Source organism: Hibiscus syriacus, unplaced genomic scaffold (genome assembly GCF_006381635.1).
Source record: "Hibiscus syriacus cultivar Baekdansim isolate YM2019G1 unplaced genomic scaffold, ASM638163v2 tig00000218_pilon, whole genome shotgun sequence".
Classification (NCBI taxonomy): Eukaryota; Viridiplantae; Streptophyta; class Magnoliopsida; order Malvales; family Malvaceae; genus Hibiscus; species Hibiscus syriacus.
Genome location: NW_024061774.1, coordinates 694,304 through 718,128, shown reverse-complemented (window position 1 = coordinate 718,128; position 23,825 = coordinate 694,304). Strand labels below are relative to the sequence as shown.

Below are 23,825 nucleotides of genomic sequence, written 5' to 3'. Positions count from 1 at the left end.
GATTGATGAGGCTTTGATAAAATTTCAATGTTTAGAAGGTGAGGGAGATAAGCGTGAGCGTTTGAAGTTAGTTTTAGTTCTTAAGATATATCGAACTAGATCCTAGAGTTTTGGGGGATTTTTATGAGAGAAATTTATCATTTGACCCCTATAACCCTGTTATTTGGCCCCTATAACCCTGTTGGGGTGACCTGAGAAGATTTTAAGAAAAGTTGGAGGCCCTATTTTTTAGATAAGACTAATATAGACTAATTCTCAAATTCATACGTGGAGATTTCTTTAAGGGAAGATCCAGGTGGTCTTGCTATTGATTTAAAGGATTATATTAGTAGTCCTCTAGTTTAGCTTTTGTAACATGTATTACATTAATAGTTGGAGACATTGTTGTTTAAATGTTTGAGAAGACATCGAGAAAGAAGTTATCAATTGCACCTCCAAAGTAAAGTAGTATATAGAATTTTGTTCAAAGGGATGCTTGTAAATAGTTGCCGTAAGTTCATTTCCGGAGAGGGTTTTCATCATCATACAATTTGCGCACCATTTTGATATTAGATTTCTAAAGTTTGTTGATCGGAATAAATGAGTTACATAAATCGTTGGTGATTTATTTCTTTTTATTTGAGTGTAAAACCATAAATGTTGACGATACAACGATTGAAATCGCTTTCTCTACTCATCCCTTTTATACTTTCTTATACAGGTAATACAAAATCATTTTCAAAAGAAATGAAATACCAACCGTTATGATCGATAAAAAAAAAAACCAAAAGAACGTTCTGACTATGCTTCCAAAATAAATGCAACTAAAGTTATCTAAAATAAGCAAAAACACCACCTTAAAATTTTGTAGGACAAAAGTGCATAAAAGCCCTTCATGAGCATCAATCATGGGAGACTTGGGCACATGGAGGGATATTAACATCTTAGATACCTAACTCATAAGTTTAAACCTAAAAATGTATGTTTGATTCTGGTCTATAGACTATGCATGCTAAAATAGCCATACAAGCTAAGAAAGATGTTTGATAAAAGCATATTTACATTTATGAAATAATTAAATTCATTAATTTCTTATAATTACCATACAAAATAGTATCATTTCCTTTTAACCTGGAAGCTTGCCTAGATTAAAACTAGTTTTACTTTTAATATTGACAAGTTATTCCACACGGATCTATAGTGGGGTGGAAAAGTGCCCCCAAAAGTAGCATGAAAACACAAGTCTCGCCTTAATCAAGGAAATTTTCCGGAAATATGACAGTTTCCTTTCTATTTTTTTTATAAATAACTTAGATTTAATCCATTGTTCGTCTAATCTGAATCAAATATTATAGAAATATATTACAGGGAAAACATTTCCAATTTAATTTGATTCATTCATAGAATTAAACTCGAACTAAGAACAATATCTAAAGGATCTAAGGAACAATATTTAAAAAATCTAACCAGGGACAAACACATAATTATGGGTTAAGAGGGTGAGCTTATAAAATTGAGTAAAGTATATTTTTAACATCCCAACTATCACTTTTATTCCGTTTTGGTCGTCCAATTATTTTTTGTTTCAAAATTATACCTAACATTACGTTTTGATTTCATTTTGGTTACTCGCTGTTAAAAATTAATGATAATGCTAATGTGTCATCATAAAATAATGTCACGTTATAATTGAAAAAAATTAAAAATGTCATGTCACCAGTTTTGTTATTTTTTGAACAGTGGGTGACCAAAATGAAATAAAAACATAATGTTAGATATGATTTAAAAAATAATAGTTGGGTGACTAAAATGAAATAAAAGCATAATGTTATGATTTTGAAAAAAAAAACTAATAATTGAGTGACTAAAACGAGACAAAAGTGATAGTTAAGTATTAAACGTATACTTTATCTTATAAAATTTTAGGGCCAAAACGTATTATCGTAAATACAAAAAAAAAAAAATTTTATAAGAAATTGAAAACTTTAAGGATACGACTGCCTCACCCGCCGCCCATACTTGAATCTAACATTTCGTCCGAATAGATCACTTTTACTTGATTCCTTTGTAAACCTTTTTTCATAAAACCGTTAAACAATGAAGCCTCGTATTCATATATATGCCCCACCCACCTCCTCTCAAACATAAGCGCTTTCCTTGTGTAAACTTGGTGCTTAAAGGCCTTTTTGATATCCTGGGTTTTTGAGTCATTTCCAAGCTCTCCTATTCTTTTTCTCTCTATTTTTCAACTATTTGAAGGATGTTTTATTTTGGGTTATTTTTGTTTGCGAAAAATCCACGTTGAAAGTGAGAAAAAAAAAACCTTGGCTCATCGTGCTTGTCGTGTTGACGCACAAGAGATTTACCAACAGTGGCGGATGCAAAGCATCCTCAACGTCGAGTTTCTTTTTATTAGATGTTCGTTTTACTATAGGTGTCAACCCTGAAATTTTACTTATGCCTATTACATACAAAAAATTTCAATAATTAATATGTGTGTGTCTGCCCTCAAAAATATTTCTGAATCCGTTACTGTTTACCAAGGTGGCTAAACTCACTATATATATATATATATAACGTAGTTTTAGAACCCCATACCTCCCATTTTCTTAGCAAACGTTTTTCATCTTCAAAGGGGAAAAAACAGACAAAATCTTCCAGATTTCTTGCTTCCCTTGCATCTTATGTGTTCCCCCCCCCCTTAATTTAAATGAACTTCCCTTATTCTTCCTCTACCGTAACCTTCTTACATTTCAAGCTTCTGCCCACAATTCAGTAGCAAAACTATCTCTTGTTTCCATTTTGTAATTTCAATTCAACGAAGAGCCCTTCACCAAACATGTTGCAAGACGTGATTCATCCACCAGAGCAACAGCTTCCCATTGTAATTCTCTCAACTCTCCTCTTTGAACTTAAATCCTTTTTTGGATTTTCTTGCATATATTAATAATGTTAACAATTCACCATTTTCGTTTCTCTTTCGTTTCATACAAAAAATGATAACAAAGATTCTTTTTGTTAATGGCTAGGTTTTCAGTCTTACTATTACAAGGTTTACGTGAGTTTCTGTCTAATACTTTCGTGATATATAATTTCACAAATTTATATGATATATATCTGCGTTCCTTTCATATCATTTTAAGTTCAATCATTTTCATGCCTTACTTTATTTCCTTTTTCAGTTTCCATTGGTTCTTCTTTCATGTGAAATATTACACGTTTATCTTTGACCAAAATAATGCCACTGCGTTATTTTTAGGCTTCCCTTCATTTCAGTCATTACCCTTTTTAAACAAATTTTAACCAATAGGGTAATAAAATAATATTATTGATTTTTCTTTTTTGAAAATAACATTAAATTTTAGAGTAAATTACACGTTTAGTTTATCAATTATAACTTTTGTTCCGTTTTCGTCATCCAACTATTATTTTTTTCAAAATCATATTTTTTGATTAATTCCTTTTTTAGGAGAAATAAATCTGATTAATTTAAAATCATATTTAATGTTATGTTTTGGTTCCATTTTGGCCACTCATCATTGAAAAATTAATTGAACACATTACGTGACATTTTAAAAAAAATCAATAATAACGTGGCATTACCTTATGATAACACGTTCACATCACCACTAATTTTTTAATTGTAGGTGGCCAAAATACAAGTAAAATATAATACTATGTATGATTTTGAAACAAAAATAGTTGAGTGACCAAAAATAGAAACTTATAGTTGGGTACTAAATGTGTAGTTTACCCTAAAATTTAAAACTCTTTTTGATAACCATGAACTTCGAACGAATTATATTAAATTTTTGCATAAAACATTTTTTCTAGCATATTTTGAATATATATATATATAGAAGAAGAAATTCCCTATTTAAAAAATGTCTCTTTCTTAAGGGTAGCATCATCTTCCTAATCTAATCATGATATTTTCTCCTCTCCATTTTTGTTGCAACTTTTCTTTTTGATCACCATGGAATAAGTAACTTTTCATGCTTGTTGTTTAAGCTTTTGTAATTGTGATTCTTTCTTCTCTCTTTCTTCTCCTATTAGATTGGGTGAAAGACCCTAAAGACAACATTTCACATGGAAAACATAAATGGGGTATTGGTATTTATATTTTTCTTTTCTAAAATTCCAGTTGTTTGTTTGAATTTGGATTTTTCTTCATTTTCTGGAATCCAAAAAATAAATATAATGTAGCGTTAACTTCTAAATTATTTTGAAAACAATGGGGATGCTTTGAGTTCATATACAGGTCACATGGAGCAGAAACCCTTTTCTTTGTATGAAATTATCTCTCTATCAGATTATCTTCCTTTAGATTGATGCTTATCTCTATTCGAATTTGGTACAGGTTCCAGGATTTTTTTTATATATTGAGATTATATCTTAATATTTGTGTTAAAAATAAATCACACTCGAATGCCTAGACATTAGAATACATCGTTAGATATCTATATGATTTTATAATTCTATCAAATTGTTATCTTCCATGCATCCATGGCTTCCCCCCCCCCCCCTAATTTCATTGATCTAAACATGGATTTTTAATTTTATTTTCAGGAGGATGTACCAAGTCCGATCAGTGGTCCGAATTTTTATTTGTCAGATAATGATCTTTTCTCGGATGCTCTGCAGAACTCTGAGGTCACTGATGAAAACTCTTCCTACGGAAATAATCTCAACATACCACCAGACATTGAGCAACTCAAAGGCTACAACAACAGGGATACGAATTCCGCCCCCACCACCGCCGCTGTCACCGCCACAAGCACCACTGCAGCCACCACCGCGACCAACAACAATCTGTCCATAATCTTTGATTCACCGGATGACATTTCAGCTTCCATAGACTTCTCTGAATCCCCATCTTTCACAGTCCCCCCCATTTCTAACACAACAAAACCAATTCGACCTTTCCTTGGTGCAATCTCAAATCCAATTACCCGATGTCTCAGCCGAGGGGCTGTCGCAGTATGCCACCGCCGACACGGTCGGACAGCTTTTAGGGCCGCCATTGTCATCTGTTTTCGACGAAGATTGCTTGTCCTCGGTGCCTTCTTATGTACCTTTAAACCCTTCGTCTCCTTCTTGCTCTTTCCTTGGCCCTCCAATGTCCACTTTCATGCCTGCTGTTAGTTCTGGGATTTTTACCGACAGAATTCTTTTGAACTCTGAACTTCAACCACAGGACTTGGAGTTCCAGGCTGATAATGCTGGAATCTTTTGCCATGATTCTGTCCAACGAGTTTTCAAACCTGGAGACTTACAGGTACTTGTCTAATCTTCATCATTCAACGAAGAAACCATCATTTTATAAATTTGTAATCGTTTTTTTGTTTTGTTTGTTTGTTTCGAAAAGGGTCTGAGCAGTGAGAATCCGCAACTGGTTGGAGTAGCAACAACTAGCTCTACTCCTTTAGCTTCAGAGAATTCGAGTTTGGAAGATTCAAGTTTCAACAAGGTTGGGAAACTTTCTGTTGAACAAAGGAAGGAGAAGATCCATAGGTATATGAAGAAAAGGAATGAGAGGAACTTCAGCAAGAAAATCAAGGTCCCTATTCTTATTCCCTCTCTTATATTTTGATTATTTTAAGAATTGAAGTAGTGATGCCTGTAAATCAAATATGCATTGCAGTATGCATGCCGCAAGACATTAGCCGATAGCAGGCCACGAGTAAGAGGAAGGTTTGCCAAAAATGATGAATTTGGAGACGCCCATAGGCAAGCTTGTAGCAATCATGAAGAAGAATATGATGATGAAGTAAGGGTCTTCTTTCTTTTCTTCATAAAATTCCCATTTTCATTGATGATACCTGTGTGTGGAAACAAGTTTATGGCGTCGGCTGTTGTCAGTTCATTTTTTTATTTGAGCCGAGAATTATGGCTGAGGCAAGGACAACCGTTAGCCGGTCATTCTAAGAGAAGAGAAAAAGAAAAAGATTATGTAGGAGAGAAGATGAATAATTTAGATGAGGAAAAACCTCTTTCTCAATCTTTCCTTGAGGTATAAATACTCTGATCATAGGGTGATTGATATAAAATTAAGGATCATTATATCTATTAATAGGCTGGCAGACTATACATATATGGCCGTCAAATGTTATGTCAAAGACTGGAAATGTAATCTAGAGAACGATCTTGACATAAAATGATACGATATGTCTGGCGATCTCTATTAACGGATATTTAATAGTTTCTTGGAAATATCTGAGGAGGTATACCATTATAAATTGATTACAAGTTTTTGGTTTGATTTTTAAGCAGGTTGTTGTGAAAGAAGAGGAAGACATGGTTGATTCATCTGATATTTTTGCACACATTAGTGGCGTCAACTCTCTCAAATGCAACTACCCAATCCAATCCTGGATTTAAATAGTTCTAAATCTACTACAATTTTGCAGGAACCCCTGTTTCAAACTGGGTTTTCTCCAAGTTTGATCTTTATACAAGATAATTAAGCCAGGATTACTACTAGATGGTAAATAAAACTGTAATTATTGTAGATATATGTATTTATATGGTAATTCCACTTGTATCAAGTTCAATTGTATGTGATCAGCACATTATCCCAATGATATTATGGTATTACTTAATTGCCACAAGCCCACAATCACTTGTCGAAGGAATTGAATTTTATGGTAGATTGTGAGTGTAAACAAATATTTTGTTTGCTTGAATGGCTGGACTCACGTGTAGTATCAATTTATATACTGAAATAAAAGTTGAATGTACGACACTACTTAATTGCATAACATATCGTTTAATTCACAAATTGTCATTTAAATTATATCATTTTTCTTGCACATGTTTAAGGGCTCCTCTAGGAGTGAGAAAGAAACTGAGTAAATTATATTTATTTATTTAAAAATTATTCTTTTAGAAATATTTATAAAAATAATATTAAAACTTTATAAATGCATATACATCCGTCACTGTCAACACCCAACCTCAACACTACCCTCGTTTTATTCCACTCAAAAACTTAAACGTCACCACTCTTACACAACCCAACATGATTGCACATTTATCAATTTCGAACTCTTATTGTAATTCGCTGTCGAAGTCTTTGCATCAGTTGCTCGAATTGAAATCATTCATTTGATTATTTATCTGGTGGCTCAAAAGAAGTGCAAAATACATCAACTTGATACAAAATCAACATTTTTAAGTGGTTTCTTGGAAGTGGAAGTTTACATTGAGCAACACATTAGATACAAAGTCAAAGGGCAAGAAAATAAATGTCTAAAGCTAAAGAAAAATGTATTATATGGGTTGAAACAAGCACTTCATGCATGATATAGTCGCATCGAAAAATATTTTTAAGATAATCGTTTTGATTGATGTCTTTATGAACATACACTCTATATTAAAATAAAGGGTAAATTACATATTTAATACGTAAACTATTAGTTTTATTTTGTTTTGGTACCTAAACTTTACATCATTTTTTTCAAAATCATACCTAACATTTAGTTTAGGTTTCATTTTGATACATCACTGTTAAAAACTTAATGGAACCATTGTTCGTGGCATTTTTATAGGTAAACTACATCATCTACCACAACTATCTTCTTACTCTTATTTTGACTGTTAAAGTTTAAAAATTTTCAATTTAACTACTCAACTTTCAAACTGTTCATGTTGGGTTCACTCTAATTTATTTTATTAATAATTTTATGAAATATTTTTTATTATGATTTTAGTAATATATAATTAAAATAAAAAAATTGAAATTGAAAGTTGGGGTGATTAAATTAGGAGCAATTTGTATAAATATCAAATATAATAAATATTATTATTTATTAATAAAATAATAATTTTATTTTAAAAATATTAGAATACTTTATCTAATATTATTTATGTCAACATTATTATTAAAATATTATATCTATAATTTATAAATAAAAATACTAAAATATTATATTTTAATTTTTATACATTATTAAAATAAAATTATAATATTATATATTAGAATAATACAATTTTAACAATAAAAATATAATATTATATTATTAAAATTATCAATAAATATAATTTAATAATTTATATTTTTATTAAAATGATACTAAAATAATATATCAATATTAAATATATAAAATAATAATGTTTTGAGTGTTTATGTTTTGAAGTGAAAAGTTCATAAAATAACTTATGAAAAATCAGACCGTAAGTCATTTTCAGAAAATGTAAAAGAAATTTATTTGACCAAGAAAAATAAATTACATTGATCATCTGTTTTTTGTCAACCAAACGCTGAAAAAAGAAAAAAAATCTGAAAAACTAATTACCGGTAAACAAACATACCCTAACAGAAATTCAATGACTAAAATTTAACAATTAATAACATAAATAACTAAAATTTAATAAATCAATAACATTTTTCTAATATGGTAACCAAATCGTATAATATGAAATGAAAGGGATCAATCCAATAGTTTGGCCTTCAATTTATTTAGATTAAAGTGAGTTTTTAAATAATTTAACTGTAAAAACGGTATCATGTATTGTCTAATTGAATAAATTAATAAAATTTGGAAAGGATATAACGAGAACATTATAAAAACCAACAGGCAAAAAATTATCAATTCTTGTAATAAAATTTGTAATTGTATATTATATATTTAAGGATAATTGTAATAATATGTTATTTATATTATGAGAAAATAACCTCAGTGACCAAAAATGCCTTATAATATACGATTTGAACCAATTTTTTTTTATTTGCCAAAATGACCAACTAAATCGCAATGCGATCGATAATTCGCAATGCGATCTCCGGTATCGCAAATCAGTTTCCAGATTCGTAACGCGATTCTGACTATTGCATTGCGATTTCCTAAATTCGCGTTGCGATTTTCCTAATTCGCAATGCGAATACGTAAATCGCAACGCGAATTTGGAAAATCGCAATGCGATTACGTAAATCGCAATGCGAATACGTAAATCGCAATGCGATTAATGCGATTTACATAGCGTCATTCGTATTAACGTGTATTTTTTTTTCAAATTCCAAACACGAATATATTAATATATGGAACACTGAACCGTCAACAGTATATGCCGTAATCGTAACTCATAACCTAAAACCCTAAATCACAACTCAGTCTCATCTCCATCTCTCACTCTCTAAGGCGACATCTGTCCCCATCTCCGACGAAATCAGTCCCCACGACGATATCAGTCTCCATCTCCGACGAAATCATTCACGGTCAGAAATGGAAAATCAACCAAATCAACCATCGAGGGTTAGTTTTTTTAATTATTTTTATTTTAAAATTTTTGCATTATTATTAGGTTTTTCATATTGAAAATTGATGATAAGTTTACTGGTGTTTTCAATAATAGATTAACCATTTCACTTAGATTGCTTATTATATTCATTCGATTGCTGCCAATAGTGTTAAACTGTTTAGTCTTTAACCCTGTGAAGTTAGTATTTGTCTTTGTTTTGTCTTTTGGTTGAAGTAATGCAATCCATTCAAGTTTCTTTCAATTTTAGTATTTGAAACCGAGAATGACTATCGCAATGTGATTCTGTCGTTGCGATTTTCATTTCGTGTTGCGATTCTTGCGTTGCGATAGTCATTTTCGTGTTGCGATTTTCATTTTCGTGTTGCGATTTAAAGTTTCAGAAACTATTCTTATTCTGCAAATTAAAACTTGAATGAATTGCATTACTTCAACCAAAATACAAATACTAAATTCACAGTGTTGCAAATTTAAGTTTGAAGAATAAACTACTACTCTTTATGTTTTTATTGTTCATATCTTCACAGTGTAGTTTTTGGTATATCTAAATTGGTATGTTTATTGTTTTTGCAGAACTTTTATTCGGCTCAATTGACCTTAAGAAATAAAGTAAGCCTGGCCAAAACAATTGCGTCGAAGCTTTCACCTGCACAAAGAAAAATATTTGAGGATACTTGCTTCGGGCCATGGCTGAAAGTACAACATCCGGGTGGAGATGCTATGTTGACCCATCTGTTTCTTCAAACCATGACTAGCGATCTACCAGAGACTATACAACGTCGTGATGAAGAGATATGGTTTGATTTTCCACCGGTGTATACGTGTTTTGGGCGGGAGGAGTTTTGCTTAATCACCGGTCTACGCTTCGGACACGATGATGTAGATCGGTACACTAGACATATTACCCGCCTATCATGGTTTTCCCGGGTTTTTCCTGAGTTGTCAACGGAGAAGTCGAATTTACACGTGGAAGACTTGACGAGATTATTGAATAAGAAAGATAGTTTTACTCGGATGGATGACGTCGATGTTGTCCGAGTATGCCTTCTAATACTTTTGCAAGCCGGCTTTTTAGGCAGAGAGACCCGACAACCTATTCCTAATGATCTAATTAAATTGGTAGAGGACCTAAATGCATGGAACCTGTTTCCGTGAGGTTCGTATCTATGGAGAGCTACATGGAATAAGTTGTCGTCTGCCTTTAATGATCGGAAAAGTTTGCGTGGCGATGGTTCCAAATACACTTTGTCAGGCTTTATTTGGGCCTTTAAGGTAATAATTTTTTATATAATGTTTCCAAAATTATAATTAATTCTTTAACAATTACTAATGTTTGTTATTATATTGTTTGTAGATTTGGATATTTGAGGCCTTTCCCGCCATGCAGACATATGCATTAAAAACTTCTAATGATATTCCTAGGGCTATTTCTTGGAAGAGGAAACAGTCCTTGCAGCAATGGGAAGATTTACTATCGTATACTACAATAAATAATGTAAGTTAACACAAATACTACCATATGTTTATAAACAAGTTATTACTAGTACACGTTTAACTTTGTTTGAGCTTTTATATTGTTAGGAGCCCAACACTCCATTACAGAGGCTGACACCCACAGAAGCTGAGCTTGCCACTGATTGGTGGCAAGCTAGTAAGCTTTTTTTTGATGGCACGGATGATGAGAAGCCACCACTTCGAGAGCCATCACCTCACCCAGAGCCATCACCTGATCGACCCGAATATACACCTCCACAACGAGAGTCATCACCTATTCTGTCACATCATCGAGCCTCTTCTCCATCATCACCTCATGATAGGCGACCGGCAAAGATGCCACGACGTTTATCTCCTTGTTCTCCACCTCCACCTCCACCTCCACGGGATGAGTTATGGGAGTTACGTAATGAGGTCAATGCCTTGCGTGAGGAGGTCGGTACTTTAGGCGATGACAATGGTGCATGGCGTGTTGAGGTGTCTACTTTACGTGGTGAGGTAGCAGCTCTACGTGAGATTGTAGCATCGTTGCAGAACGAGGTTCATACTCTACACAACGAGGTAAGTTTAATATTTTTCATATTTAACTTGATGATAAATTTACTCGTAATTTCACTTAGATTGCTTAGTAAATTCATTCGGTTGCTGCCAATACTGTTTAACTGTTTATTCTTTAACCCTGTGAAGTTAGTATTTGTTTTTGGTTGTCTTTTGGTTGAAGTAATGCAATCCATTCAAGTTTCAATTTGCAGAAGAAGAATAGTTTATTATCGCAATGCGAAAATGACTATCGCAACGAGAGAATCGCAATGCGAAAATGACTATCGCAATGTGAAAATGACTATCGCAATGCGAATTTGACTATCGCAACGAAAGAATCACAATGCGAAATGAAAATCGCATTGCGATTCTCTCGTTGCGATAGTCAAATTCGCATTGCGATAGTCATTTTCGCGTTGCGATTTTGTTGTTGCGATTTTCATTTTGCATTGCGATTCTCTCGTTGCGATAGTCATTTTTGCGTTGCGATTTTAAGTTTCAGATTATATTCTTCTTCTGCAAATTGAAACTTGAATGAATTGCATTACTTCAACCAAAAGACAAATACTAACTTCACAGTGTTGAAAATTTAAGTTTCAAGAATAAACTACTACTCTTTATGTTGTCATTGAACCTGCACTAAACCTATATGTTGTCATTTTAAATGTTTATATAAGTGCTTACTTCTGGAATGTTATCTGATGCATTTTGTGAACAATGATATAATAATGACTTGGGTGAATACCGTGCAAGTTTGAAATATATTTGTCTTTATTTTCACTGTTTAATATCATGTCTGTTTATTTACTGATTTATGTATTAATTTATTTTTAGCAGCCCGCTAAGGTGGATGCTCTACGTTGGGTTTTTCTTGCAAGATGGAGTTCACGCATCAGATGGCGTGCACGTGTCATTACGTCTCCATTCACCCCAATAGTGCGAAGAATCCGTAAGAAAAAGCCCGACTCACCTGTCATCGTTCAAGAGGTCTCCCCTATCGTTCAAGAGGCCCCTATCATCCCTCAAGAGTCTCCTCCCACCGTTCAAGAGGCCACTGTCATCGTTGAAGAGGTCCCTCCCAACATTCTAGAGCCCGATTCACACGGCGTAATATATCGAATTATTGAGAATCCCCCTCACGTGCCGGACATGATGGATGACTGTTGGCTTTCGTATAAGTTACCAGCCAGTACCATTCCGACAGATGAAGTGGAGAGGAAACAACTACCGGAAACAATTATGGATAATACCCTTTGGGCTAAGACCACAGTTGATTTTTATCAACATGAGCGGAGCCAAGGGTGTTACACTGACATATACAAACTCAACGATGATATGCATTTGTTGATTGAACGGTCTTGGTGGGGTGTATTATTAGGGGTTGAAGACAACGACTATTTCGATGGGGGTAAGTCTTATATTTCAGTTTGATTAATTTTTTTTTAAAATTTATGTAATTCACTAATATATGTCTTTTTTTGTAAAACAATATATTGATCATGGGTAACAGGTCTTCTAATTGTAAGGAAATTAAAGAAAAATATAAAAAAAACGTGATATACAATTATGCCGACGTCTTTTCACATAGTTCACTTGAAGAATCAACGACAAGAATCATATGTGTTGGCTAATGGACAAGCTAAACTTTATCCTGCATGGTGGGAGGTTGATAAGGTTAGTATATTTGTTTAAATATTTTAAAGGTGTTCATAAATAAGTGCGCAATTTGAATTATTACATTTCGATGCAGGTGTTTATCCCTGTTTTGGACCGTACTCATTGGCTTCTCGTCGAGCTTCAGCTTCCATTCCTAAAGACAATAGTATATGACAACATGATAAATTACATATCATTATCTGATTTGAGAGATATTATTAAGGGATGAAGCTCTCATTTGGCTAAATTCTTGGATGCAATTAATTATTGGACTAAGTCTGGAAACAATAAGCCAAAGAAGTTCAATGTTACAATTATCAGAGACGAGACTGCGCCACAATAAACGAAGGAAGCCAGAGGGGATTGTGGTCCTCTCGTATGCATATGCTTGGAGCATTTGACGACAGGAAGTACACATTTTCTACCTCCCACCGATAGAGATAGAGGTGCAGTAGGCTTGTGGTTTCGGCATTTTATGGCTAGAGCGATATATGCGAGACGCTGCCTACCTGCATCCGCGTTATGAAAGTGTCCATAAACAATTTGTAAGTCAAATGCAAGTGTTGTTAAACATATATACTCTTTTTGGTTTGAAAATGTTTGGTTAAGTAGCTAGAATTCAATAATTTGTTGTTTGTAGGTTTTAGATGTGTAGAAAGTGTTGTTGATTCAATGTTTGGTTTCTGCAGGTTAATCATGAAGTGAGCTGCGTGAAATGGATGTATGGGTGCAAAAGTTGATTTCATTATTATTTTTTGATTGTTTAATTGATTTGTAAAAGATGATTTGTAAATGTTGATTTTTTTAATTGATGTGTACATAATATTTGTGCTTGTTTAATTGATTGAAATGTAATAGTTGATTTGTTGATTTCAATCTGCATTATGTTGAATGCAAAACAGACTATCGCAACGCGGAAATGACTATCGCAACGAGAGAATCGCAATGCGAAATGAAAATCGCAATTTCGCGTTGCGATTTTCATTTTCGCATTGCGATTCACTTGTTGCGATTTTCATTTCGCATTGCGATTTTCATTTCGCATTGCGATTCTCTCGTTGCGATAGTCATTTTCGCGTTGCGATAGTCAATTCCGCGTCGCGATAGTCATTTCCGTGTTGCGATAGTCATATTCGAGTTGCGATTTTCGCGTTGCGATAGTCAAATGAATGTCTAATAAGTGATAACAACTGAACATATCATAGCAATGTTCAAACTCAAGTTACTAATACATGCCTAACTAAAAATGTTAAAAGTTTACACATAATATACACATAATACAACGTTTGCATTTAAAAATCACCTAAGTTAACAGTCCCAAAAGGTGAAGCCGGTTGTGATTGGGATTTTGATGAGGATCAATATTTTGGTAGAGGAAAAGATGATTGTGATGGAACTGGTGATCCACATGTCAACCTTGTATGACCACTTTCCTTGCACCGACTACATATCGATCTCTTCTTCTCTTCACCCTTAGACGGTATACGATCGTGACTTTTGGGTCGGCCAGGTAGCCTTCTGTCCATGGCTGGTGGCAAAACTGTTTGTAAGTCATCTGGTATGTCCCACTCAGAAGGATGTGGAATAGGGTAGACAATCTCGCCATAAGTCTGTCGATATACTTCTGTAGTGTAGCAATCCATAGCGTATGCGCTTGAATCATCTTGATTTAGATGAAGAGAAACTTTTATAACATGGCCACACGGATAACCAGATGTTTGCCATTTCATAAAACTACACGTCTTTGCATTTAGATCGACAAGCCCATTTAAGTTATTATCTAGTACTTCAAACAAAGTGTTTGAACATGGTTCAACTCTCCATGACGTTGACTTCACAACACGTTTCGTTATCTTTTTTCTGTCCATGGTGTAACACGATGTTCCAATGTTCCTGTAAATTTAAATAAATAATACTTAGTAAAATATATGATAAGTTACGAATTTAAAGAAATAATACTTAGTAAAATATATGATAAGTTTGCCCTATCGGATATGATTGTCAGATTGCTAATAGGACCTATGCAATCCCTAAGATGCCCCATAAACCATGTCCATGAATCAGAGGTTTCAGATTTGCCAACCCCGTAAGCTATTGGCAGTATCCCATTGTTAGCATCCATGGCTACTGCTAATAAGTTTACTCCAAGGTATCGACCTTTTAAATGTGCTCCGTCAACTATAATAACTGGGCGCATGCAATTAATAAACGAACGAATCTACAAAATCATATACACAAGAAATATAATCATTTAAATGTGAAATGCATGTAACTAACAAAAATGAGTCAACAAAATTATATTGATTTACTAACCTCAGCACCAATGGTGATAAACAGCGTCCATCTCTATCTGTTTTGATATGAGTTACCGACCCAGGATTTTTCAGCTTGGGCAAACGGTGCTTCTGGCGACCCCCTCAACAATTCCAAGGCATAACATTTGGCTCTCCAAGCTTGAGAATATGAAATACTAATCTTGAACCGAGCATTCATGTCAGTCATAATTTCATGTCCCCGATATACCCTGCCATTCAAAAACATTAACTCAGCCAGAAAACCACCAAACACCTTTTTGTTTGCCTGTCTATGGTGAGGAAAAACTTGGGTTCTTGAACATGAATGTTTATCAATAAAAGTCCTAACTTGAAACATTTCGCAATCTTTTATCCTCTTTGCAATCATACGCCACGTACAGTTTTTGTCAATCATACACCTTGTTTCAAAACGATCTTTGCTTGATTTGTTAACTTTTAGTTGATAGCCATCTTCCACACATTTCGTATACAAAGCTATCTTCAAGTCTTCCTTTGTATCAAAACAATCATCTTTCTTGATACGAATAATTTTTGTGTAATAATCAACTGCTATCTTTACCAACTCTTCTTTCGGTATCTGAAGTAATTCTGGTATATTCCAGTTATACTCCCGTGGTATTTTCTTCGGGGACTTTTCTTTGGGGATTTCTTCTTCTTCTTTTTCTTCTTCAGTGTTATATGAATTACATAATAGATGTTCAACATGTTAATTTACAGTCGTAACTTCCTCCTCATTATCATCAACAACATCTTCCTCGGCAACGGTTGTTTCATCATCAAAATTCGGGTATTGACCAATATCAAAATCATTACACGCAGGCTCTATTTCATCTTCTGAAAAATCATCAAAATCCGAGTATTGACCAAGATCAAAGTCCGGGTATTGACCAAGATCAAATTTCGAATACTGACTAGTACTCACAATTTTTTCTGTTGGCTCATCATCGTCTAACTGGTCAATACGAAAACCGGAATTTGGTGCTGAAAGTTGATTGGGATTTGGATTAGGGAAAAGTTGTGAGTTTTGAGATTGTGTTTGGTATTGGAAATGTGGTGAAACAATATTTGCTTGGTGATGAAATTGTGGTGGAACCATTAAATTTTGAGCACCATAAACTGGGGTTGAAAAACTTAGTTGATTACTACCCGCTACTAACCCAACTTCACTACTTCTAGGTTCAACAACATACAATGTAACATCATCACTTGAAACACTAATGTAAGCAATGAATCGTTCAACATCTTCATTGTCGGTTAACAAATAAACTTTACCATTTCTCTGATAAGATAGCCTAAATCCACTTAGGGGCTCTAAATTCAATTTATTTGTAACACGTAACATTAGAGTTTCATAAGTTAACTTTTTTAATGACAGTTTTAGTTGAAGATTCATGGGTAAAGGCATATATTGTAAAACACCATGAACATTCTCCCATGACCCTCCAAAACACAAATCTATCCAAACATGATCAACATTAGATGATTTCATTATTGTAAATTAATTTACTAAACAAACGAGCTGCGAAACTAAAACATGTTCCCGGATGGGGAAGGATGTCGTTGGATATAGGAACGGATGTCGCCGGAGAGAGTGATAGATGGAGATGGAATGAGTTGCGATTTAGGGATTTAGGTTATGAGTTGTTGCTGCTGCGTAGTTATATACCCAAAACATTTGTGTTGCGAAACTAAAACTTGTTGCGAATTCAGAAATCAAGTTGCGAATTTGAAATTCAGTATTGCGATAGTCAGAATCTCGTTGCGATTTACAGATTCGCATTGCGATTTTCCAAATTCGCGTTGCGATTTACGTATTCGCATTGCGAATTAGGAAAATCGCAACGCAAATTTGGGAAATTTCAATGCGATAGTCAGAATCGCGTTGCGAATCTGGAAACTGATTTGCGATACCGGAGATCGCGTTGCGAATTATCGATCGCATTGCGATTTAGTTGGTCATTTTGGCAAATCCAAAAAAAGTTGGTTAAAATCGTATATTATAAGGCATTTTTGGTCACTAAGGTTATTTTCTCTTATATTATTTTCAATTAAAAGTTTAATTTAATAAATAAAATTAATAATTTATAAATATATTAGTTTCAAATTGAGTTCGAATTTTATTTCATACGAATCAGATCAGACACTTTTTACCTTAAATCCGTGTCAAATTTAGGATGAAGTATACATTTTTTTCGAGTTAAATTGAATAAGATCGGATGGAATTGATAAAAATCTGAGTTAATCTATGTCTTTAATGTAATAAATTAATAAAATTCGGAAAGAAAAAAAGAGACATTATAAAAACCAACAGGCAAAAAATTTATGGGTTCTGTCATAAATGAAGAAAGTTTGAAGCTTAGGGACAAAAAACAAATGATGGTCAAACTTAAAAGTAGCAACATGGCAGCACTTTGACCATACATACTCCAAGGTAATGAGAAGTAAGATTCCCTCAATGTCTCCCTTTCCATCTCTCTCATCCACATGTCTTTGGGAGTAAAATCGACAAAAAGACCAACAAAAAAGCTTAAAATAAATACAAATTAAAACCATCCTCCCCATTCTGCAGGTGGTTGCCTTCTCTTTTTCACTTTCTTTTTTTGCCATAGTGGATTCTGTTAACATGCTGCTTTTCAGCTCACTTCCTTTTTCTTTTGCGTATTCTTTTAATGATTTCTATAAGAAGATTTCCTGTCCTGTCTGGGTCTTTTTCACTTCTCTTTAGGACATTTCATTTGGCAAACTATTATTTTATGGAGTTTTTTTATTAATAAAAATTATACAATGTTATTTTAAATATATGATTATTTTGTTAATTATTCTTATTATTAAAAATTATAAAATGATTATTCGATAATTTATATATCGTAAACTTATATTTTTCTTGTTAAAAATTTTACTGTCATCTGAGCTGAATGGTAACCTATTAATTGAGATATAATAAAATTTGATTTTCAAAATCGTTTGAACTATATTTTATGAATCAACTCTTTATTTACATTATGTCTATGAGTTGGTGCTTAAATACAACGACAATGCCATTAGAGATCATTAAAATATGATTTTATTATATACGAATCAGTAAATTAATGTCTAACTTAGACGATTATTATTTTTTAACCAAAAGGATGATTTTAGAACATATAAATAATCTAATGATCATTTTATAACGTTTAATAATAGAGAAACTCAACAAAATAATATCTTATAATCATAATATCATTTTATAATTTTTAAAAATTAAGAACTCAACAAAATAATACCTTATAATTATGGTATAATTTATGAAATAATTGATTAAAAAAACGTGGGTCGCTCTTCAAAGTTGAAAGTTGAAACCATGGAACCTAAATTCCTCAACTTTTGCTACAGTTTTGGCCTTTCGGGTGCTTGGGAAAAATATGTGCTTGGGAATCTAGAACGGTTTGCTTCTTTCCTTCCTTCTTTTTTTCTCTTTCCCACAAGCACAAGCGCAAGCGCTATTTTTTAGTTTATTCACAATAGCTGTTGCTTCTGTTTTTCTTTTTTGCTTGTCTATTGAATTGGATTGGGGTGTTTCATTTGTGTCTTGGATCTATTTCTATGCGGTAAGACGGAAAAAAAAAGAGGGCTTTTCTTCTTACTTACTCCATTCAGAAAAGTTTGCAACTTTCTTCTGCATTTTATTTCTGGTTTTTTTGTGCTTTATATGTTTCTTCTTCTCTGGTCTACTTAATAGCAAGTAGTTCCCATTTTTGCTCTTATAAAGTTTTATATCTGAGTTGCTTGGATTGGTGGAAGCTTATTTATTGTCATAGAGTTCCATGTTTGACAGTGTTCAACAACTCCATGTCTGAGTTTCTAAATATTAATTTTTTTTGGATTTCTTCTGATATATTTTCTTCCATTTATGCTTCTTTATTCCATCTTTTTCCTGCTTTATAATGCTGCTGTAATCAAGCTTTTTAAAGTTGGTTAACTGTCATAATTGTGATTCACGAAAGGGGAAAAAAGTTTATAGCATGATTTGGATTGCTAACTACTAACTTACTTTTAATTTACAGTTTATATCTTATTTAGTTGAGAATAAATGAAGAAAAAAGGCAAGGCAAAGTGGAAGGATATTTGTTCTTGTCTTTCTAGTTCATAACTTGGCATAGTTAGATTACATATATGAAAATTAAAGATTCATCGTTACTTGATTAAGTTATTCGAGTTTGACACATTCTGTTTTGTTTCTCGTTACTGAAAATGCAGTCCGTTGTCATTTGTCTTAGACCTTATTGTTTCTAGTTGAGGTAACAGATCGGTAGTGAACGGGTCATTGCGCTCTTTCTGTTTGTTGATGTAATTCATCTTCTGTTCAGATTTCTAATGAAGTACAGATGGGACAGTTTGGAGGCTCATCGACGTTTTGAGGCTGAAAATGGGGATGTGGTGTGTCTGTTATTGTTGCGTTATACTTGATTCTATGCAGCCAATGGACAACACATTCGTTAGTGGTTCAAAAGATGACAGGGGAAACAAATATTCATTGCGAATTTTGGAGGACAAGAAGGATAAATCAGGAGACTATGGAATGAATTGTTCTGGACTAAAATCGAAAAGGCTGGATAGTCTGGTGAACACACAGCATGCTCTGATATTAAATGTTGGAAGAATACAGGCAGGGAAAAGTCTTATAAAGGATTCATTGATTTTGGCTATTTTAGGCATAGGGAATAAGATTCCGAGGCATGTGGTTACTCTACATGAGAAATATCTTCGTTGGTGCCTGGAGTTGATTCATATCAATGCAGCAAAAGTTTCTCAATGCAGTATCTCTGTGAACTTGAGCGCTGTAGACATTGGCATTGTATCTGATAGACTGAATTCAGCTAAAATTGGGGCTGAAAATACGTGCGATTTCAGCAGCTTTGGTTTTGAATGTTTATCAGATATTGGGACTGGTCGTTTAGTCACTGGTTCTGCAGAACCGTGGATAGTAGGTTCGATAATGAGCAGCAGGAGCATGAAAAATATATTGGGAAGTCCATTGTTTCAGAAGATGGGTGCATTCCATGTCAATCCAAGTTTGAATGATGCTAAAGGACTAATAAGTTACGACTTCATGAGCTCTCCGGGTGGTTCCGGTAATAACACATCATACGACCTAGGAAGTGAGATGCCAATATTGGATAATCATAAGTATGGATCCGAGACTGTTTGTAAAAGGCTTGTTTCCATGTCAAGTGCATACTCAACGTGCTCGGATCAGTCGTTTTCTTCTCCTTCTACAATAATTTCTCTGGGAGTGCTTCAATGCACGTGGAAGAGTGGGACTCCATACTTTGTTTTCTCCCTAGATAACCAGAGGGAGGTGTATATAGCCAATTTGTCAAAAGAAGGAGCTGCTCGAAATAAGGGTTTGGACAATGTATACTTGTTCCATTCGAGCAAACGTAGCCATAAGGAACATCGAATTAGTGATAACGAATCGCACCTTGTTGGTAAGATGGCGGTGTCTACTTCTTTCTCAATCTGTTCCCAAGATTCTAAAATCATGGAGACAGAGTTTGTTTTGTTCAGTTGTATGCAAACATCAAGAGATAATCACTGGAAAAATAAGGGTCTATCGAAAAAGGTAGTGGAAGCATTCAAGGGTAGTCATTCATTGAAGCAAAGAACTGTGTCAAGATTTCATCGAACGAGTTCCATGATGGAAGATTCTTCTTCGGGTCCTTGCAGAGATGAAGTCAACAAATCGGATGCAATAGACCATATAAAACTTTTCAATGAGCAACTTCCAACAAATCTTGAGTTGACAGCCGTTGTTGTGAGGGATCATTTTCCTGAGGATCCTCAGGAGGAAGCTAGAGGTTGGGGCTTAAAGTTTCTCAGGAAACCGGTGGATGTGCCAAACACCGAAAGTTCGGAACCCCCCTGGCTCGTTCCGTTTGTTCTTGTAGTACCAGTGATTGCTCAACAAGCATGAATGTTCTAATTCCAGCAGGTATTCATTGTGTTCCAAGAACCAGAAATGGTGGCCCCTCTAGTCTTATTGAAAGATGGAGATCTGGTGGACGTTGCGACTGTGGTGGCTGGGACTTAGGGTGTCCGCTGACTGTACTCGAATCCAGGTCAAGTAAAGGTGGTTCACCTCCAACAGATATGCCCAACACTTGCAAGTTATTCAATTTTTCCGTTCAGGTATCTCATTCTCACCTTCAATGTTTACCTAATTTATCCTCCATAGCATTTTCATGGTTAACAGTCTTTTAACATAACTACAACCTGAATCACAATACAGGGTCCCGAACACGGTTCTCCGACCTTGACGATATCGAAAGTTCGCGACGGCCTGTATTTGATTCATTTTCAATCAACACTCTCAGCTCTGCAGTCCTTCTCGGTTGCAGTGGCCTGCATTCATACTCAGAGCCCCACTCTTCGACCCGAAAGTGTACAGCAGCATGTACGTTAAACTTCAGGTGTTATACATGGATTGAGATAGATTATTTTTCTGTTCACATTTGAACTTGTTGGGGATTGAACCCTAGTCACAGGAAACGAAAAGTCCTGCCTTCTAAAACAAGCAACACAGTTGTTGGCTCGCCATTTTTATGTTCTCTTGTAGCTTAGTTCGACTGTTTTTAGATTATGTAGATTGCTACCATTGATTGGGATTATTTTTGTTCCCTTTTGATTGCATGTACAAGTTTTACATGCAGTGGATTGCAAAACAAGAGATGTCTTTGCAGTTTGATTACCATAAATTGAATTTTTAGTAATTTTCTTGGGATTTTGCAGATTTTTAACCATAAATTGATCACCTTTGCACAGGCGAAGGGGAGGGGGGATGTGACAGGGTGGGGGATGGGTTGGAAATGCGCAGGGTTTTTTTTTCTCTTAAATTAAAAAAATATTTTTAAAAAATAAAATTTTCAAAATTACTATGACACGTATTATTTAACGGGTTTTTTTAATAACAGTTAACGTCCGGATACCTAAAATGATTATGAAGAGAACGTTAGATATCTAAAATGGTAACAGAGAAAACAGTATTAAGTTTCTATAATAACCTTTTTTCATTTTGGCAATGTAATCAAATAAAGTGTCATGAAAACAACCTCTAACAGCTTCTTTAGACAGAAAACCCTGCTGGTCCTTGGCAATATAATACAAGAGCACCCATTCTAACTACGAATAAAGCCTGCAAACCCATATTTATATATATATATATATGAAACCCGATTTCCCTCGGACATTCACCACAGCTCTCCGAGTGTCAACTTCTCGGCCTGTATAAGAGCATACTTGCTCAACATTTTCTCCAAGTTCACTTACATAAATCTGCATTCAAGCAATGCCATTCCCAATAAATATATATATATATATATATTGAGGTAAATATAAGGTAATATACATCTAAAATCTTTCTTAACAATTGACGATGAACACATACATTGTAAATGTAACTACTTAAACCCATGACCTCCAGAAAAAATAACTCTCTTTAACTATTTAAAATCACTTAATGGGTTCTAGTGGGATCAAGTCCGTTTATGAGATCTTATAGATTGGAGCGAATATAAAAATTAGGATTCTAATAATAAGTATAGAAAAAAATTAAATTGTAAAAACAAATAGAAATAAATAAATTTACATGTAAATTGTTTTCAATATGTTTAATAAACTATCTAATGAATACATTAAATTTTAAATAGAAAACATCAAAAGACTTTATTAAACACTCAACTGCTAACACAGAAGAAACATGATCCTCTTTTAGGAGGATCCACGTTCAGTATCAATATTTCCCGTCTTGTCAAAAATATAATAAAAGAATAATTAAGTGGAAAGTGAAAAAATAATTTAAAAACATCACATCAACATCAATATTAGTTTTCAATGATGAATAATAAAAAAATAAATAAAATGAAAAATTATATATAATTTTATAAAAAATAATTATATGATCAAAATAAAATAAATAATAGACAAATAACTAAATAAATAATTTATTTTTTAATTATATATCAACTTTATTTTTAGATCCAGAAACTTTAAATAGTGTCTCTTCTATCTAGACTCAACTATGAGCCTAGATAAGATATATATGTATGTATGAGCAAAATTGTAAAACTAAATTAGTTTTTCACACTTTCATGATTTTTCTATATTTGAAGTAAATAATGTTATAGTCATATTTTAAATTTTATTATTGTAATTCATTTATGAAAAAATTCCAATAAATATTAACAGTATAAAATACATGCCATTCCCATGGTAAGAGAGGCAATTGGATTGAAACCCATATATCGAATACCTGGTTTTGAAAAAGTGAGGATAAAACTTTCGTTTTAGTAACCAAACTTTTAAAACTTATAATATAATCAATATATTGTTAATTCGCTTTCATTATAATCATTATACCTAAAATTACCGACATGAAACGTTAAAATTATATTCTTCCCCTCAAATTTCTTTATTTTCTCAAACTAATTGGCAACTATTGATCTCTTTTACCTGCACCGTCATCGTCTGACATTCTTTTAATCGTCACCGCCTCTAAACACAAGACCCAATGTAATCAAGAACTTTATCATCTTCCAATGATTGTCG

At 33.6% G+C, this 23,825-nt stretch overlaps 1 protein-coding gene and 1 pseudogene across 1 annotated transcript; both read left to right on the top strand.

The window, feature by feature from the left end:
- The first annotated feature begins 2,818 nt into the window (after positions 1 to 2,818).
- Positions 2,819 to 6,430, top strand: LOC120145320 (annotated as a pseudogene).
- Positions 6,431 to 19,529: 13,099 nt separating this feature from the next.
- On the top strand, positions 19,530 to 21,828 carry LOC120149427. The gene is made up of 2 exons (XM_039162235.1): positions 19,530 to 21,410; positions 21,511 to 21,828. The coding sequence occupies exon 1, from the start codon at positions 19,648 to 19,650 to the stop codon at positions 21,193 to 21,195; it is 1,548 nt and encodes a 515-aa protein (XP_039018166.1). The 5' UTR covers positions 19,530 to 19,647; the 3' UTR covers positions 21,196 to 21,410; positions 21,511 to 21,828.
- The last annotated feature ends 1,997 nt before the right edge of the window (positions 21,829 to 23,825 follow it).

What these genes read in the sequence shown, in the direction of transcription:
- LOC120149427 (XM_039162235.1), top strand. Translation starts at nt 19,648, where the DNA reads ATGGGGATGTGGTGTGTCTGTTATTGTTGCGTTATACTTGATTCTATG.